The sequence below is a fragment of the Marmota flaviventris genome, chromosome 12, assembly GCF_047511675.1.
Source record: "Marmota flaviventris isolate mMarFla1 chromosome 12, mMarFla1.hap1, whole genome shotgun sequence".
NCBI classification, from domain to species: Eukaryota; Metazoa; Chordata; class Mammalia; order Rodentia; family Sciuridae; genus Marmota; species Marmota flaviventris.
Window position 1 is genome coordinate 69,543,140 of NC_092509.1, and position 18,530 is coordinate 69,561,669.

At 35.0% G+C, this 18,530-nt stretch overlaps 1 protein-coding gene across 1 annotated transcript in view; it reads left to right on the plus strand.

Annotated features, from left to right (window-relative positions):
- The window catches only part of Nsl1 (NSL1 component of MIS12 kinetochore complex), a 31,461-nt gene that overhangs the window by 604 nt on the left and 12,327 nt on the right, over nt 1-18,530 (plus strand). The window contains exons 2-4 of the mRNA XM_027934722.3: nt 2,862-2,940; nt 12,672-12,802; nt 14,440-14,494. Of these exons, the coding sequence (XP_027790523.2) occupies nt 2,862-2,940; nt 12,672-12,802; nt 14,440-14,494 (265 nt within the window). The remainder of the gene's footprint in view (nt 1-2,861; nt 2,941-12,671; nt 12,803-14,439; nt 14,495-18,530) is intronic.

An 18,530-nucleotide genomic window follows, 5' to 3' on the forward strand; every position in this document is an offset into this window, starting at 1 on the left:
CGTATCTATTGATTCCTCTTTTGAACGGAGCAGGCATATAATACATTCTGAGGAATTCTCCAAGAAAGGGTAATCCTGGAAAGTCACCTGGCCTTGGCCTTTTGCCGTTTTAGAACCTCTTAGAAGCAGATCGAAAACATTTTCTTTATAAATCTAAAATAAGTGAAGAGGGTACATATGTTGCTTATAAACTTCATTAATGCTAAAGTTAGTCCTTACAACACATTTTCCCTTCCTTTCTCGGATATTTTGCAAAGCCCTGGAGATGGTAGTTTTTGGAAAAAGGAAATAAATTGAGGAATTGGTGCGTATCATAAGGAAACACACAATCTGTGCAAGAAAAATAATTTATAGCTTATAATGCAGCACATTGGTGAATATGAATGATCACAGTGCAAAGAGTTAAAATAGAGATTAAATGGAAAAAGAATGAAGGAAATTCTTTGGGTCCCAGAATGATAGTGCTTGCCTGTAATCTCAGGTACTTGGGAGGCTGAGACAAAAGGATCACAAATTCAAGGGCAGCCTAGGTAACTTAGTGGGGACCTTGTCTCAGAACAAAAATAATAAAGATGGGGATGTAGCTCAGTTGTAGAGTGCCTCTGGGTTCACTCCCCAGTATTACTGGGGGTGGGGGGGAGAGGGAGGGAGTAAGAGAGGGGAGTAAGAGAGGTAGAGAGAGAGAGGAAGAGATGAGAAGAAGAGAGGGGAGAGAAAGGGGAGAGGAGAGGAGAGAAGAGAGAAACTCCTTAAATTGTAATTGTAATTTGTATTCCTATTTTATATGCAGTGGTTCATGGAGAGGGAGAGAGAGAGAGAGAGAGAGAGAGAGAGAGAGAGAGAGAGAGAGAGAGAGAAGGAGGGGGGGAGGGAGGAAGGAGAGAGAAACTCCTTAGGTTGTAATGTATTCCAGTTTTATATGCAGTGGTTCATGTCATTCCCTCTTATAAGAAAGGCAAGAATAGAAGTATACCTCAGAACATTTTTTAGTAGTTTTTTTGAAAGAGGACTGCAATAATAATAGAGTTTCTCTGATCTTAGGAAATGTTAAGGTATTTTAAACACTTAATTACCAATTACCATACATAAGAAGCAGAATGTGGCTTAACATCTTATATCCTCTTTAGTGAGATCTTAAAGTGAATCACCAAGATAAATTTTTGAAGGCTTAGACTAACTACCAAGGAAATTAACTTGTGTTTCATTTTAAATAAGCTTTAATTATATTGATGTAGCTATTCATCTAAAACTGTATAATATAGTAGCATTTATTCTACAAAAATAGTATTGGTAGGACTGCAGTGAGTATTACAAAGATAATTTGTATTCTTAGGTAATTCTTGGAAGTCCATACATAAATTCTTGCAAGCCCATACACATTTTGTATTGTGTTATGAACATTTTCAACCTAAATTTTACTTTATAAAATCCTTGTAGAATATACATTTTATAATTGTCAGTTATTTGATTTATGCCTATTTTTAATTATAAAAGTGGTACAAAACACATACTCGTTTTTAAAAATTTAAACAGTAGCATTTAAATTTAAGCAATTCTACTTTGCTTAAATTTAAGCAAAATTCTGCTTTGAATTTCTTTTCCTTATCCCTCTTCAAAGCTTCCTGGAGATAACTATTTGGAGAGTACCTGGTGGGGAATAAACTCCCCCTACACACCTTTTTTTATGGTTTTACTCCCCCTTCTGTTTTTGTTTGCTTGCTTGCTTACATTAATAGTGTCATGCTGATGAATTGTTATTGACTTGCCTTTTTTTTAAACTAAATATGTCTTTGACTATTACCTGTCAAATTTTTTTTAAGATGTATGTTTATTTTTTTAGTTGTAGTTGCACACAATAACTTTATTTATATGTGGTGCTGAGGATCGAACCCAGAGCCTCGCACGTGCTAGGCGAGCGCTCTACCACTGAGCCACAGCCCAAGCCCCTGTCAATGTTATATAGAGATGATATTCTTTTAAAGTACCATCTGGTGTGGATATTTATCAATTTTCCTGATTTTTAAATTGAATTTTATTTTTCCCCTTAATTTTTCATATTTCAAACAGTAGTGAAATGAACATTCTGTATCATAAAGAGTCCATCCTCTTTTAATTTTTTTAATGAAACTAATCCATTTGGATATATTGCTATAAGTGAAATTGTTGGGTAATAGGGAATATGCATTAAAAATTTAATGGCACTACCAAATTCCTTTAGTTCTTTATTTTGTATTGTGTTAAAGCAAATCTCAGGTCTTTCTGGTCTTTGCATCCCTAAATACTTCAGTGTATCTCTCTCAAAAAAAAGTTAAAAAAAAAAAAAAAAAACTTTTTTTTTTTTTTTTTTAATGGTGCTGGGGATTGAACCCAGGCCTTGTGCATGTGAGGCAAGCACTCTATCAACTGAGCTATATCCCCAGCCCCCCCCATATTGTTATTTATAAAGTAGAAATTAATTTTAGTTTATTTTAAGGATGTTTATTTTCCCTCTTGTTAACAGTGGCATTCATTCTGCAGCATGTGTATCATAGTACACCTGGGATTCAATTGAGTCCAAATTGTTAGCCTTTATTTTTAATTTCATATACAGGTTTTTTATTTATTTGTTTACAAGAGTATTCTAAAATTATGCAGCAAATTTTCTCACAGGTACCATAATGGCTATCATAGCTAAAATTGTTATCAGTACATCTCAGTGACTAAAATGGAATTTTACTTCATTGCAAAGAATAAATGCACTAATAGGCTAGTCTCTAACTTTACTATGTACATGGTCACAAATCTGAAATTATTTTGACAAAATGCTTGGATTTGGCATTAAAAAATTTTTCGGTGACTTGACTACTGTGAATTTATTGCAGACCTTTGAATCAGCTGTGCAAGAGAATGTCAGCATTAATGGGCAAGCATGGCAGGAAGCTTCAGATAATTGTTTTATGGGTATGTGTCATAACTTTTTCTTCTGTCATTAATTTCTTTGTTTTTTGGTCGCTAATTTTATTTTGAATGTTTCTTTTAAATCCCAGTTTTCATTATCACTTGTTTTTAATTCTTTATGTGAATTATGAGAATAAAAAGTGGAAACTAATATAGAAGACTATTGAAGTCATAATCTGGAGGAAACACAGTAGTTACCTTGATCCATCATATATGCTCTCTAGTATTATAAACAGGATTTCATCTGATTAATCTTTAAAGTTTATTGGAAAATACTGTAGTATTATCCCCAGATGAAGAAACAGGCCCATGTCAGCAGGCTGGTTTCTCCTGAGACTTCTGCCCTTGGCTCACAGATGACCACTTTCTCATTGTGTCCTTTCTCACTGTGTCCTTTTCACTGTGCATGCATGTCTGTGGTGCCACTTTTCTTATTACACAAGTCATACTGGATTAGGACCTTTTCATATTACTTCATTTTAAGTATCTATCTCTGAGGTTTTCTGAGAGTTAATACTTCATAAGAATTTTATAGGGTTATAGTTCAGACCAAAATGTTCTGTTAGAGGGCAGCTAACTTATCACAAAAGTCTGACTACCTTGCTGAAGGTAGTTGCTCTGGCAGATGAGAGATTATAAAAGGAGAGGAGAAGTTCTGCCAGCCCCCAGCCATTCCGGCCATCCCAGCTAAGGCAGCAGACCTGTGATTGAAACCATCATGGGTCCTTTGGTCCATCAAGCCACCAACCCATATTATACAGAACAAAGATGAGCTCTTTCTACCACCCTCTACCCATGAGCAGAGAGCAGATAAGCAGCAGTTCTTTTAAGCCACTTGTTTACAGGAGATTTGTTATACTGTAGTAGACAAAACACCAGAATACTATGTATGCAAATGGTTCTGTTGTCAGATTTGGCAACTCTAACATGAAATAAATTCACTTATATTGGGAAAACAAAAAAAGAAAAGAAAAAGAAACAGGCCCAGACGATTCCTATTCATTCCTTATAAAACAAGTTTTATTTTTGCAAGTGATCCTTAGAGTGGATACTGAAGCACCCTTAGAAGTAGTATACTAGTACCAAGCAAAGGATGAGGTCATATATTTGTAGAAGACTCCTTAAAAAAAAAAAAATATTTTCTTGGCTTACAGCAGAGTTGATATATATATAATCATTTATATACATATGTATGTATACACACACTCTAACAAGTATCTAAAGATATCAAAAGTTTTAAGAGAAAGAATGGTTAGTGTAGAAAGAAAAAAAAAAGTAGAAAGGGAATTATCAGTGTGAGAAGAGAGGCAGAATTCCCCTTGCCAGGACAGCAATGTCCAGAGAAGGGCTACCTTGACAAGAGAGACTAGTATGTCCTCATGGTGCTATCACTCAGATCTGACTAGCATAGCTTGAAGTCATCACTGCTTTATGTTCATATTATTGAGTTGAAGTCACTAGCATAGCTTTATGTTCATACCCTTGAGCTGACTACAGCCCTACCACAAAACTTTCTGTGGTTATAATTTTTCTTCTCAACATTGAGGTAATACTTCGCTCTGAAGACTTTACTGTCCTTAGGATTATAATATTTATCTCTTCAAAGTCACCAAAATTCACTTTTTAATTTATACATTAAAATGAAAAAAACAATTGAATGTGGTGGTGCAAGCTTGTGAGGAGAGGTAGTTGAGAATGCTACAGTATACTTTCACCTTCTTCCATGGGTACCTGGTAAATACTAGGTCCTATGCCAAATGCTGGAAAACTGAGGAACAGACATGGTCCTGACATTTAGGAACTATCATTCATGGAAGGAAATGGAGAGCTGTGACCACCTGTGCAGAAATCAGAACCTCTGTTTTCCAGTCACATGACTGCAATCTAGCCATAGCACAAGACCATCCCAGCTCCTCCCACTTCACCAGACACCCCAGCGCTGGAAGCAGACAGACTCCATCTTGGAAAACCTTTCTCGCCATTTTTTGGTAGGTGTGGCTATCAGTGTATATCTCCGTTTGAACAGACCCTGAAAGCTAGAAGATCCTGGAACAATATATTTCAAGCTCTGAAAGATAATGGGTGCCAACCAAGAATCTTGTATCCAGCAAAATTAAGCTTCAGATTTGAAGATGAAATAAAAACCTTCCACGATAAAGAAAAGTTAAAAAAATTTATAGGTAGAAAACGGGAACTACATTTTATGAAGAGGAAATGAAAAACAACAATGAAAACCAGCAAAGGGAGGTAGTACACTAAAGCAAAACATAATCAAAGAGAAAAAACAAGTTAAATAACAAAAATAAACCAATATGGCTGGAAATACAAACCATGTCTCAATAGTAACCCTAAATGTTAATGGCTTAAACTCACCAATCAAAAGACATAGGTTAGCAGATTGGATTAAGAAAAAGGATCCAACAATTGCTGCCTACAGGAGACTCATCCGTTAGGAAAAGGCATTACACAGACTGAAGGCAAAAGGTTGGGAAAAATCATACCACTCACATGGACTGCGGAAGTAAGCAAGGGTTTCCATACTCATATCAAATAAAGTAGACTTCAAGCCAAAATTAATCAAAAGGGATAAAGATGGACATTACGTACTGCTCAATGGAACCATACACCAGCAAGACATAACAATCATAAATATATATACCCCAAACAATGGTGCAGCTATGGAAGGAAATGGGTGTGGAATCACTATGCTCTTTGGAAAGTGGGAGAAGACCTAACAATAGGTTGTTGTTAAGTAAGATGCATAAATAAATGAGTGTGCTAGATAGGAAGTAGCAAGGATATCTGAAACAAAACAGCATGTGCAAAAGCACACAGGAGTGATGTGTTTGGAAAATATCAGAAGTGAATTGGGAAAAATGGCAGATGTGGCCAGAAAGAGAAGTTGAGGTTAAATCTCCAGTAGCCTTGAAGGATATGCTAAGGAATTTGTACTTTATCCTGCAGGCAATGTGAAGCAGTGAGGTTTTTGTTTGGTTTTGCAGTGCTGGGGATCTAACCCATCTGTGTCAGGAAAGCACTCTACTGTTGAGCTACACCCCCAGCCCTCAATGAGTTTTTTAAAGTAGAATTACATGCAAAGGATTCTGTTTTAGAAAACTAACTGCTGGCTGTCTGAGGGATGGATTGGAGAATGGAGAAATTTAAGGCAGTCAGCCCTTAGGGAGTTAATTGCAATAATGCAGCAAAAGATGGTGAAGACCTGCGCTAAGATAATAGAAAAAGATAGGTTCAAGAGATATTTAGAGCCAGGTGTAGTGTCACACCCTTATAATCCCAGTGGCTCAGAGTCTGAGGCAGGAGGATTGTGAATTCAAGGCTGATGTCAGCAATTTAACAACATCCTATCTCAAAATAAAAAAATAATAAAAAAAAGGAATGGGAATATATATAGTTCAGTGATAGAGTACCCATGAATTCAATTCCCAGTACCCTCCCCCCAGAAAAGAGAGAGATTCAGAAAATAGAATTAATAGGATTTGTTTTGTTTTTGATGTAGTACATAGAAGCAGTAAGTAAGTTTTACAAGGGCAGAGGTGTTTTTTTTTTTAATTTTTTATTTGTTTTAATTAGTTATACATGACAGTAGAATGCATTTATGCACTTTGATATATCATAATAATGGGATATAATTTCTCATTTTTCTGAGTGTACATGTTGCAGAATCATATTGGTCATGTAGTCATATATATATACATACAGTAATAATGTTTGTTTCATTCTACTATCTTTCCTATCCCCACATCCCCTCCCCTCCCCTCCTATCACTTCCGTCTACCTAATCTAAGGCAACTCTATTCTTCTGTAGTGCCCTGCCCTTATTGTGAATTAGCATATTAGAGAAAACATTCGGCCTTTGGTTTTGTGGGATTGGCTTTTTTCACTTAGCATGATATTCTCCATAATTTCACTCTTCTTTAAAGGGTTGGAATATTCCATTGAGTATACATATACCACATTTTCTTTATCTATTCATCTATTGAGAGACACCTAGGTTGTTCCATAGTCTAGTCTAGCTATTATGAATTGAGCTGCTATAAACATTGATGTGGCTGCATCATTATAGTATGCTGATTTTAAGTCCTTTGAGTATAAACCAAGGAGTGGGATAGCTGGGCCAAATGGTGGCCCCATCCCAATTTTCTGAGGAATCTCCATACTGTTTCCCATAGTGGTTACACCGATTTGCAGTCTCACCAGCAATGTATGAGTGCACCTTTTTCACCACATCCTCACCAACATTTATTGTTGCCTGTAATCTTGATGATTGCCATTCTGACTGGAGTGAGATGAAATCTTAAGAGCAGTTTTGATTTGCATTTCTCTTATTGCTAGACATTGAATACTTTTTGATATGTTTGTTGATCAATTGTATTTCTTCTCTGTGAAATGTCTCTTCAGTTCCTTAGCCCATTTATTGATTGGGTTATTTGTTTTTTTGGTATTAAGTTTTTTGAGTTCTTTATATATCCTAGAGATTATGCTTTATCAGAGGTGCATGTGGTAAAGATTTTCTCTCAATCTGTAGGCAGAGTCTCTCCTCACATTATTGTTTCCTTTGCTGAGAATTTGAATCCATCCCATTTATTGATTCTTGATTTTACTTCTTGTGCTTTAGGAGTCTTGTTAAGGAAGTCAGATCTTAGGCTGATGTGGTGAAGATTTGGGCTTATTTTTTCTTCTAGTAGGTGCAGGGTCTCTGTTCTAGTGCCTAAGTCTTTGATCCACTTTGAGTTGATTTTTGTGGGGGTGAGAGAGAGAGGTTTAATTTCATTTTGCTACATATGGATTTCCGTTTTGCCAGCACCATTTGTTGAATAGGCTATCTTTTCTTCAGTGAATGTTTTTGGCACCTTTGTCTAGTATGAGAAAACCGTATTTATGTGGGTTTGTCTCTGTGTCCTCTATTCTGTACTATTGGTCTACATCTACCATGTAGACCAATAGTATAGAATGTATTGATGCCAATACCGTGCTGTTTTTGTTACTATAGCTCTGTAGTATAGTTTAAGGTTGGGTATTGTGAATGGAATAAAATTAGAAATCAAAGATAAAATAAAAAAATAGAAGCTACTGTAACAAATGGAGACTAAATAATACACAATTGAATGATGAATGGATAGTAGAAGAAATCAAGGATGAAATAAAAAAATTCTTAGAGGTAAATGGGAACACTGATACTACATATCAAAATATCCGGGGCACTAAGAAGGCAGTACAAAGAGGAAAGTTTATTGCATTGAGTGCATTCATTAAAAGAATAAAAAGTCAACAAATAAATGACCTAATACTACATCTCAAAACCTTAGAAAAAGAGGAACAAATCAACACCAAAAGCAGTAGAAGACAGGAAATAATTAAAATCAGAGCTGAAATCAATGAAATAAAAAAAAATTGACAAAAAGTTGGTTTTTGAAAAAATAAATAAAATAGGTAAACCTTTGGCCATGCTAATGAAGAGAAAAAGATAACTCAAATTCTAAAAGATGAAGAAGGAAATATTACAATGGACATGTCCGAAATACAGAAGGTAATTAGAAACTATTTTGAAAATTTATACTCTAATAAGATAAAAAATATTGAAGACATTGACAAATTTCTAGAGACATATGACTTACCAAAACTGAATGAGGAGGTCATACATGATTTAGACAGATCAATTTCAATAATGAAATAGAAAACACCATCAAAAGCCTACCAACCGGGCTGGGGATGTGGCTTAAGCGGTAGCGCGCTCACCTGGCATGTGTGCGGCCTGGGTTCGATCCTCAGCACCACATACAAACAAAGATGTTGTGTCCGCCGAAAACTAAAAAATAAATATTAAAAAATTCCCTCTCTCTTAAAAAAAAAAAAAAAGCCTACCAACCAAGAAAAGCCCAGGGCCAGATGGATTCTCAGCTGAGTTCTTCAAGACTTTCAAACAAGAATTAACACCAATACTCTTTGAAGTACTCCATGAAATAGAAAAGGAGGGAACCCTTCCAAACTCATTCTATGGGGTTGATACAACCCTGAGTCCAAAACCAGACAAAGAAACACCAAGGAAAGAAAACTTTAGACCAATATCCCTGGTGAACATAGGTGCAAAAATTCTCAAAAATATTTTGGCAAATCACATACAAAAACATATAAAAAGATAGTGCGCCACACTCAAATGGGATTCATCCCAGGGATGCAGGGTTGGTTCCACATACAGAAATCTATAAATGTAATTCATCATATTAATAGACTTAAAAACAAGAATCATATGATCATCTCAATGCAGAAAACGCATAGGACAAAATACAGCACACCTTCATGTTCAAAACACTAGAAAAACTAGGGATAGTAGGAACATGCCTCAACATTGTAAAAGCTATATATGCTAAACCCAAGGCCAACATCATTATAATTGGAGAAAAATTGAAAGCATTCCTGCTAAAAACTGGAACAAGACAAGGATGCCCACTTCACCACTTCTATTCAACATCATCCTTGAAACTCTAGCCAGAGCAATTAGACAAAAGAAAGAAATTAAAGGGATACAAATAGGTAAAGAAGAACTCAAAACTCATCACTATTTACTGATGACATGATTCTATACCTAGAAGATCCAAAAAATTCCACCAGAAAACTTCTAGAACTAGTAAATGAATTCAGCAAAGTAGCAGGATATAAAAACAAACCCACAAATTAAATGCATTTCTATACATCAGCGATGAACCACAGAAAGAAAAATTAGAAAACTACTGCATTCACAATAGCCTTAAAAAAATAATAAAAAAAAGCCTGAGAATCAATCTAACAAAAGAGGTGAAAGACCTCTACAATAACAGCTACAGAACACTAAAGAAAGAAATTGAAGAAAACTTCAGAAGATGGAAAGATCTCCCATGCTCCTGGATATGCAGAATTAATATTGTCAAAATGGCCATACCACCAAAAGCATTATATGGATTTAATGCAATGCCTATTAAAATCCCAATAACGTTCTTCATAGAAATAAAAAAAGCAGTCATGAAATTTATTTGGAAAAATAAGAGACCCAGAATAGCTAAAGCAACCCTTAGCAAGATAAGTTTATTTTTTTTTTCCAGTTATAGATGGGCACAATACCTTTATTTTAATGTGATGGTGAGGATTGAACCCATTGCCTCACAGGTGCTAGGTAAGCGCTGTACCACTGAGCCATAACCACAGCCCCTGGGGCAGAAGTTTTTTGTCTGTTTTGTTGACTAAGATTTCTAGGATCTGGCACTTGAGATCCTTATGTAAATGAGTGAAGGAACAAAGGAATGAATGAATGAATATACAAGTGAAACCAACCTCTTCCCTTCCTCTGTTACTACCCTGAGTTATCTTAGTTACAGGAGGATCAGTTAGATTTAATGTTTGGAACATAAGTTCCTTGAGAGCAGGAACTGTATTTGTTTTTCTCCTCATATTTTTTCAACTTGGCACCTTATAGGTCCCTGTTAAGTGTTTGTTAAATTAATGAATAATTCTCTGTTCAAATTTGTTTATATGTTTCAATTTTGCAGCTTTTTTATCCTTAGGTGGCATTAAGAGACCATTTTCCTTCCCTACAAAGGTTTAGCTGGGAGACTTTTTTTTTTTTTTTAAACTGGTTGTGTACATTATTCTTTTCTAGTCAGTGATTTAACTTTTTTAATGGATATGTTAAAATTTAGAGCTGCTTATTTATAAATAAGTATTCTAAGTAAGAAATGTCTCTCTCATAATACTCTCTAAAGAAGTAATTTATTTGGATTCAACAAATATTCATTACATGAATGAAAGAGCATACCTGATGTATTTCATTAATCTTTACCTGATATGGATGTATATGCTGACATATATCAGCAGTTTCTCAGAATGTTTCAAATAATATACATGCTGTTTCAAATTTTATAACAAAGCTTCTGCTTAATAAAATAAATAGATCCATTTTAAATTTTTTTTTTGTAGACAGACAAAATACCTTTATTTTATTTATTTTATTTTTATGTGGAGCTGAGATCGAACCCAGTGCCTCACACATGCCAGGCAAACACTCTCCCAACTGAGCTACAACCCCAGCCCCTAGATCCATTTTTTAAAAAATATTTATTTTTTAGTTATAGGGGGACACAATATCTTTATTTTTATACGGTGCTGAGGATTGAACCCAGTGCCTCACGTATGCTAGATGAACATTCTACCTCTGAGCCACAACCCCAGCCCCAAATAGATCCATTTTTAACAGATTTTGACACAACAGAACACATCTGATGTAAACCAAGTAAGCTGAGGACCTAGTTTTTTAGGATTCATAACTACTTAGTGTTTTTACTCTTCAAAATTATTTTCAGAATAAAGTTGATCAGCACCTGAACTCATTTCATGTAGAGTGTCATTTCTGGGCCCTATGTTCATACTGAATCAAAATTTTTGCACTCATAAGGACAAGCTGATTATGAGTTCTGCAAAAGTTTTTTTCTTAATACCTTTATTTTTATTAATTTATTTTTATGTGGTATATTACTCTTTAAGATTTTTTTTATTTTTATGTGAGGATAATCACATTAATAACTTGTGGATATCTCTGATACTAAATGTCCTTTATAGTCTAAGGTTTTGTTTGTTTTTTTGTTTTTGTGTTTCTTTTTAGTGCTGGGGATTGAATCCAGGGCCTCTTGCATGCTAAGTACTTGCTATACCATTGAGCTGTACCCCAGCCCTACAGTCTAGTTCTTAAATATTTTTCATCCTTTTTACCTTTAGTTCATTCCGCAGGCATTTAGAATTTTTCGGTTTCTCAAGACTCTGTGCTATTACAAATACTGTTTTCCTCTGCCAAAAATGCGTTTCCTTATCATTTTTCCCCTACTTTTTTTTTTTTTTTTCTTTTGGTTCTGGGGATTGAATTTAGGGCCTTGTGAATGCTGGGCAAGAACTCTGCCAACCAAGCTGTATCTTCAGTCTTCCCCTACCATTTTTATCCAGTGGATTTACAGTTATATTTTAAGCTCAAATGTTATTTCTTTTTTGTATTAGGGAATGAGCCCAGGAGTGCTCTACCACCAAGCTATATCCCCAGCTCTTTATATTTTTTTTGCTAAGTTGCCAAGGCTGGCCTTGAACTCACAATCCTCCTGCTTTAGTCTCATGAGTTGCTGGAATAACAAAACTGTACCACTGAGCCAGGCTCAAATATTACTTCCTTTTAAAAGTCTTAAACTCCAGACATAGTTAGTGTTTCATTTTCTGTGTCCTGATGACATTTTGCTAATACCTCTGTTGATTTATCAAATTGCAGTTATCTGTTTCTTGGGATCATATTAGGTTAACATTTATATTTCTCTGGTTTAGGCCTGACTTCCTATTGGTGCTCAAAAGTGGATTGTTCAGCTGGGTGCAGTGGCACATGCCTCAAAGCCAGCCTCAGCAAAAGCAAGACGCTAAGCAACACAGTGAGACCCTGTCTCTAAATAAAATATAAAATAGAACTGGGGATATGGCTCAGTGGTCAAGTGCCCCTGAGTTCAATCCCTGGTACTAAAAAAAAAAAAAAATGGATTGTTGAATGAGTAAATTAACTAATCACCAAAGTAGGAGTGTCTATTAACTTGCCATATATGTTTTCTTTAATTATTTGTGTTTTCTAAATTTAATTTACTTATAACAATTTTTCATACTAATATGTATAGTGAGTTTTAAGAACTTCTTTTAGTTATTATTTTTTTCTGAAATAGATTCTGACATCAAAGTACTTGAAGATCAGTTTGATGAAGTCATAGTAGATATAGCAACAAAACGTAAGCAGTATCCCAGAAAGATCCTTGAATGTGTCATCAAAACCTTAAAGGCACAACATGAAGCTCTGGTAAGATGATTTATTTAATTTTTATGTATATTTTACCACAATAAAAAAATAAAGTATGTGAACCACATGGAGATAGATGATATTTTGTTCTCTTTGTCTTTCCTGTCTTAATCAGTACTATTTGTCTCTTAAGACTTATTCTTGATCTAAGTTGTATGAGGTGTGGAACACAGCTGATGTTAAAATTGAAATTGAAGATGGAAGCCTGATGATGACTTAATGATTCTGAGACCAGGAAGGGAAAGGAAATTTATCTTTTAACTGTTTTCTAGTTCTTATTTGTATTTGGAATATTATTTGTATATGGTTGTGTATTTTGGAATAACCCTTTAGTTAAATTGGTGGAGAAAATGATTTGAGTACTTATTTATAACGCTGAAATTCCAAATTTGCTTTATGAATTATGTATAATTTTTTTTTTTTGCTTTAAAACTCAACCATCTGGGTCATAAGATCAGGAAGTCAACTCCTTCAGACTGATCTCTTTAGATAGGCAGAATGATAGGCTTGCTTCTTCCAATTACTGTAAATATTAGTATTAACTGTATTATACCTTCATCTTTCAGATTTATTAGGACTGGAATAAATACAAAATAAGTCCACAAAGCAAATTAGATCTAAATGTCACCTTAGGGATTGTGGAAGGTTTATTGGAAGTGGCATTGCCCATTGAATACGAAATTTTTGCTGCTTTTAGACTATTCTATACTATTTGCCTTAAGTATTTGAAATCAGCATACTTTTGCATGTAAGTCTTCTAGTCTTTTCCCTTTCAGGGATTGTTCTAGGTCATTAAAGACTGGGCTTAATACTTTAAAACACTTTAGTCATCATTCTATGAAAAAAAAATTATAAGGAGATCGTTTCTCTTTTTCTTCCATAGCAGTTATTCTTCAAATACCTAATCTGTTACCACTTTAAAATTTCTTGAGAAAAACATTCTAAGCGTGTGTATTTTCTACTGTCTCCTTCCTTGCCTAGGTGATGTACCCACTGTACTTGTTTAAAAGTGAGGTAAAATGGATGGAGTGAAGATACCAAAGAGTTCTTTCTTTCTTCTTTAAATTTTATTCCATTTTTTAAACTCTTTTGCTCCTTTTGACTTTGGGCAGGAATAAGAAGAAATATTTTCCTCTTTCTTGTTGCCTGAACTGTGGAATTACCAATAGTTCTAAAGTAGTTCAAGTGTTAATATAGGATATGTAGATTTTAGTGTGATAATATGGTAGCTCAACTATCATTTAGAATGGCATTTCTGTGGAAATACGAATTTTGAGTTTTCCTAAATGAACTTTTGAAATGTAGTTATTCATAATTTGGAAACTGCCCTGTACTTTAAACAAAACATTCAGTCTCTGTTTTTAATTTACTTGATTGGTTTTTCTGATTATACCTGTTTTTATGGTGCTATTTCTTAGTGTATGCAGCAGGTGGCAGTACTATAAAAGATATAAATTGGACTTCCTGACCTCACCTTTTTTCCTCCCTTTCCTACAGATTTCAGGATCTAAAATATATATTTTCCCCCTTAAAAAATGGTATTATTGATTACATAGTATATTTTCTTACATTAGTTGAAAGACATTACGTGAGACATTATATGATTAAATTGTCTGTTTTATTTATGCTATTTGCAGAAACAGTACCAACCTGTTGTACCTCCATTGGATCTAAAATATGACCCTGATTCAGGTAAGGCAGTGTTCATTTATGGTAAAAATGAAGCATGAGCTTGTGATTTTTATTAAGTTCTTGCTGTTCTTCTAAAGGTACAGCATCAAAGATGTCTTCCTTTGATACTTAAACTTAACTACCAGTCATTCATATTTTACTCTTCATTCAGAGTTCTGAGAATTTGCTCTAAACCTGCTGTCTTTGAATCTCCAGGGCTGGACCCAGGAATCTAGACTTTATAAAGCTTTCTCCTGACCTAGATTACTATAACACATGCCCATTTCTAATTTTATTATAATAACTCTGTCTCTAATTGCTGTTACCGTCTGTTCTTTGCATTACAGTCAAAGTTATACTATTAAATCATAGTGTTATAACCTTCATTGGTTTCTCCTTGTTTACAAAATAAAATCCAATAAATAAAATTACATTGAACTTAAGAGATAGGTATTTATTGTACCTTTGAACCTAGTTTTATTTCCACTTAGATGTCTCCCTTAAAACACAGATAAATAAAATCAATACAAACAAACATATGGAAATGCAGCAATAGAGCTGACATTGCTAAAAATATGAATCATACATATTTTTAAATGTCTATTCTCACATTTTAAAACTTTAGCAATCTTCCTAACAGACTTTTTGAAATTTCCTTTGGCACTCAAAAATGCCATTTTTTAACAATTATTGAGGGGCGGGGAACCTAGCAAAACCCTTGATTTATTTGATTGAAATAGTTATGCTCATGGCTTGAAATACCCTGTCTTTCTTGAATTCTGAACTCTTTTTTTCACACCTCTCTCTCCCCTCCCACAATTTCCCAAATCTCCTAAACCAGCAGGATAAACTGAGAAGGACAAGTACAAGCATTAGAAACTGTTCTGAAGTTGATTAAAATCACAAAACTCGCAGTTTGACTTTTAAAAACTGACCTAGAACTTAATGCTTAATCAATTATCATGGTTCACCAAAAATGGGTAGTTTCCAAATACAGTGATTGACATGTATTTGTTTTGATTTTGCACAGCATAAAAACAGTAATTGAAATTTGTTTCTTTAAAATATACTGAAGTATCTCTTTTTAGATACAGTTAATTTTCACCTAAAGAAACCTGGTAACCTTTTTATCTAGGAGGGAATACAGATTTACTTAAAGGATCATTTGAAGGTTTATGTGATTTTACTCCCAACATTCTGGTTACATAGCATTAGTATAAAAATCTTCTGTGTCATATCCTTCTAATCTCAAAAGTAAGGAAAGGATTAATTAGTGTATATCTTTTGGAAAATGTATTGTTTTTCTTAATCATATAAATAATGTATGCATATTTGAAAACATTAACAAGCAAAAATAGTTTAAATCACATTTTTAACATGTCACCAGAATTAGGAGTAAAATTGTTTGATATCTACACCCTTAAACTGCCAGCAGATCCTGCAGCCTTTATCTTGAAACAAACATTCCAAATCCAGCTGCCACTCACCAAATCTACCTCTTAATACTTTTGTTCTGTTTATCATAGGCTTTCTCTCTCTCTGGGGATTGAACCCAAGGCCTTGAGTATGCTAAGCAAATACTTTACCACTGAGCTACATCTTCAGCCCTCATCATATCCTCTTAGTAGGACTACTGTAATAGCTTCCTTACTAGTCTCCTTTTCAATCCTATTTTTTATACCATATCCAGAGAATTCTTTTAAAGCAAAATCAGGTTGTTACCTCTTACTTAAAACCCTCCAGTTTCTCCCATTATACTTCACCTGTTCTAGAATTTGGTCCCTGGCTGCTTCTCTGATATCATCTCTGACCCTGGTATTTTTCTCACTCTTATCCTTGCTTATTGTTCTTCAATCACAATAGCATCCTTGCTGTTCCAGGATGTTCCAAGCTCACAGTAGTCCTGTGGCTTTCAGGCTTGCTGCTTCCTCTACCCGAAACACATTTCTCTCTGAAACTATCTGCCCAACTCTCTCACTTCTTTCAATTCTCTATCAAACTATCACCTCATCAGAGGATCTTCCCAGAGAGCCTTTGTCAAATTCCCTTATGACCTTTATGGTCATATTCTATCACCTCCACCTGCTTTATTTTAGTCTAACACTTACTGATATCATTTCTATTTATTATTGTTGCCCTTCCCCTTTTCCCATATCTTAAGCTCTCACTTCTCTATGTCCTAACTTGTCAGGCTGTCCTGAATAGGAGCTGAACATGCCCCCTTAGCCTTGAGTAATGGGGGTGTGGAATTGGAATCACATGCAGTGAGGCAAGTGGGCCTCACCGTCCCTTGATTGTCGTCTTCTGAGTTGCAAAATAGATTTCTCTCTCTGAAGACAAAGAATTCCCCATAGTTTATTTTATTTTTTACGTCCACTCACTTTCCTCCCTCCTCTCACTTTCACAAACCAATCCACAATACTCTGCAAATATATACGCGCTTCTTACTATTGGAGAGAAAGCCACACCTACCAAATGCCTGAAATTCACGCAGAATGTCCCTGTTCTGGGCGCCAACTATTGCCCATGTCCTGCGCAGGCAATGGAGTCAGGGTCCCTCTGCGTGAGTTGGGCTGGCAACGAAAAGACTACACAAACAAGAAATAATGTTTTTCGGGGATCAGGGACGGCTCTGAGACCTCAGGTGTCAGCTCCCACATTGGAGGGCAAGGGAAGTAAGGGAAGCAAGAGGCAAGAGAGCAAGCACACCCCAATCCCTGTTTTTATTTAGGGGAAAGACATTTGATAGAAAATTCCACCCAAATAAGGCAAGGGATTGTGTTACAACAAATGGGGATGTAGCCCAGTCCCCTTGGGTGACGCCCAAATCCTGAGTTACACTTCCTTGCCAAGGTGAGGCCCACTTGCCTCCCATAGCCAGTTCCACCCCCCCATTACTCAAGACTAAGGGGGCGTGCTCCAACACTAAGATCAAGTGCACGCAAGAAATATTAATGCAAAAATTTTTGTATAGATGAGCTCATATTATTCTCCTTTTAAAATCAAGGATACTGTTCTTTTTTTTTTTTTCTTTTTGTTTTGGTGTCCTCTCTCCCTTCTCATCTGCCACTCCTTTAGATATAGAAAGTTAAGCTGGTATGAGTCCATTTTTCTCTGCACATATAATTTTATAGGAGCATGTATAAACTGGATAATTTGGGGGCATAATTTATTTTACATAAAAGTGATTCATATATCAGGTTATCTACAATTTAGTCTTCTAACTCAAATTTATGGTGGAAATCCTCCGGTTGAACTGGCATAGATCTAACTTGGTTTTAAATTGTGGTTGTAATTTAAATATTTTTATAGTTATGTTTTTATTATTTTGATACTGGGGATTGAATCGAGGGGCACTTTACCACTGAGCTACATCCCCAGCCCTTTTTATTTTTTAAGACAGGGTCTTGCTAAGTTTCTGAAGGCCTCTCTAAATTACTAAGGCTGACTTCAAAGGCAATCCTCCTGTCTCTGCCTCTAGAGTCATTAGGATTACAGGCCTGCGCCACCATGCCTGGCTCTATAGTTAGTTTTTGTGTTTTTAATAAATATAAGTTTATCCTAAAAATTAACATAATTAAGAATTTTAAACAATTAGGAAATGATAATATACCATAGCCTCTTTTCCCAAGGCTACCTGATCGCATACACCTTCAAATAGGAACTACTGTTAGGAGTTTGGTATATCCAATTTTATGTTTTTATTAGTGCATTTGTATACAGATAGCACAGGAGTTTTTAAGTTGCTTTCTCGTATAAATATTACATAATACGTTGTGTTTTGTCAATGTTTTTTTCACTCAACAATATATAGTTTACCTTCATGGTTTTTAATTGGTAATTTCTTCACCTGTTGGCAATTTTATTTATTTATTTAGGTTCTAGTTTTATTTCTAGATCTATGATCCATCTTAATTTTTATGAATATAGTGAAGTAAGGGTCAAGGCAATTTTATTTAAATGGGATTATATACACATAGTTCTTGAATTTTTTTGAAAAATTGTTTTTGTTCCTTAATTCCTCTTTCCTCCCATATTCCACTAACATCTGCCTATA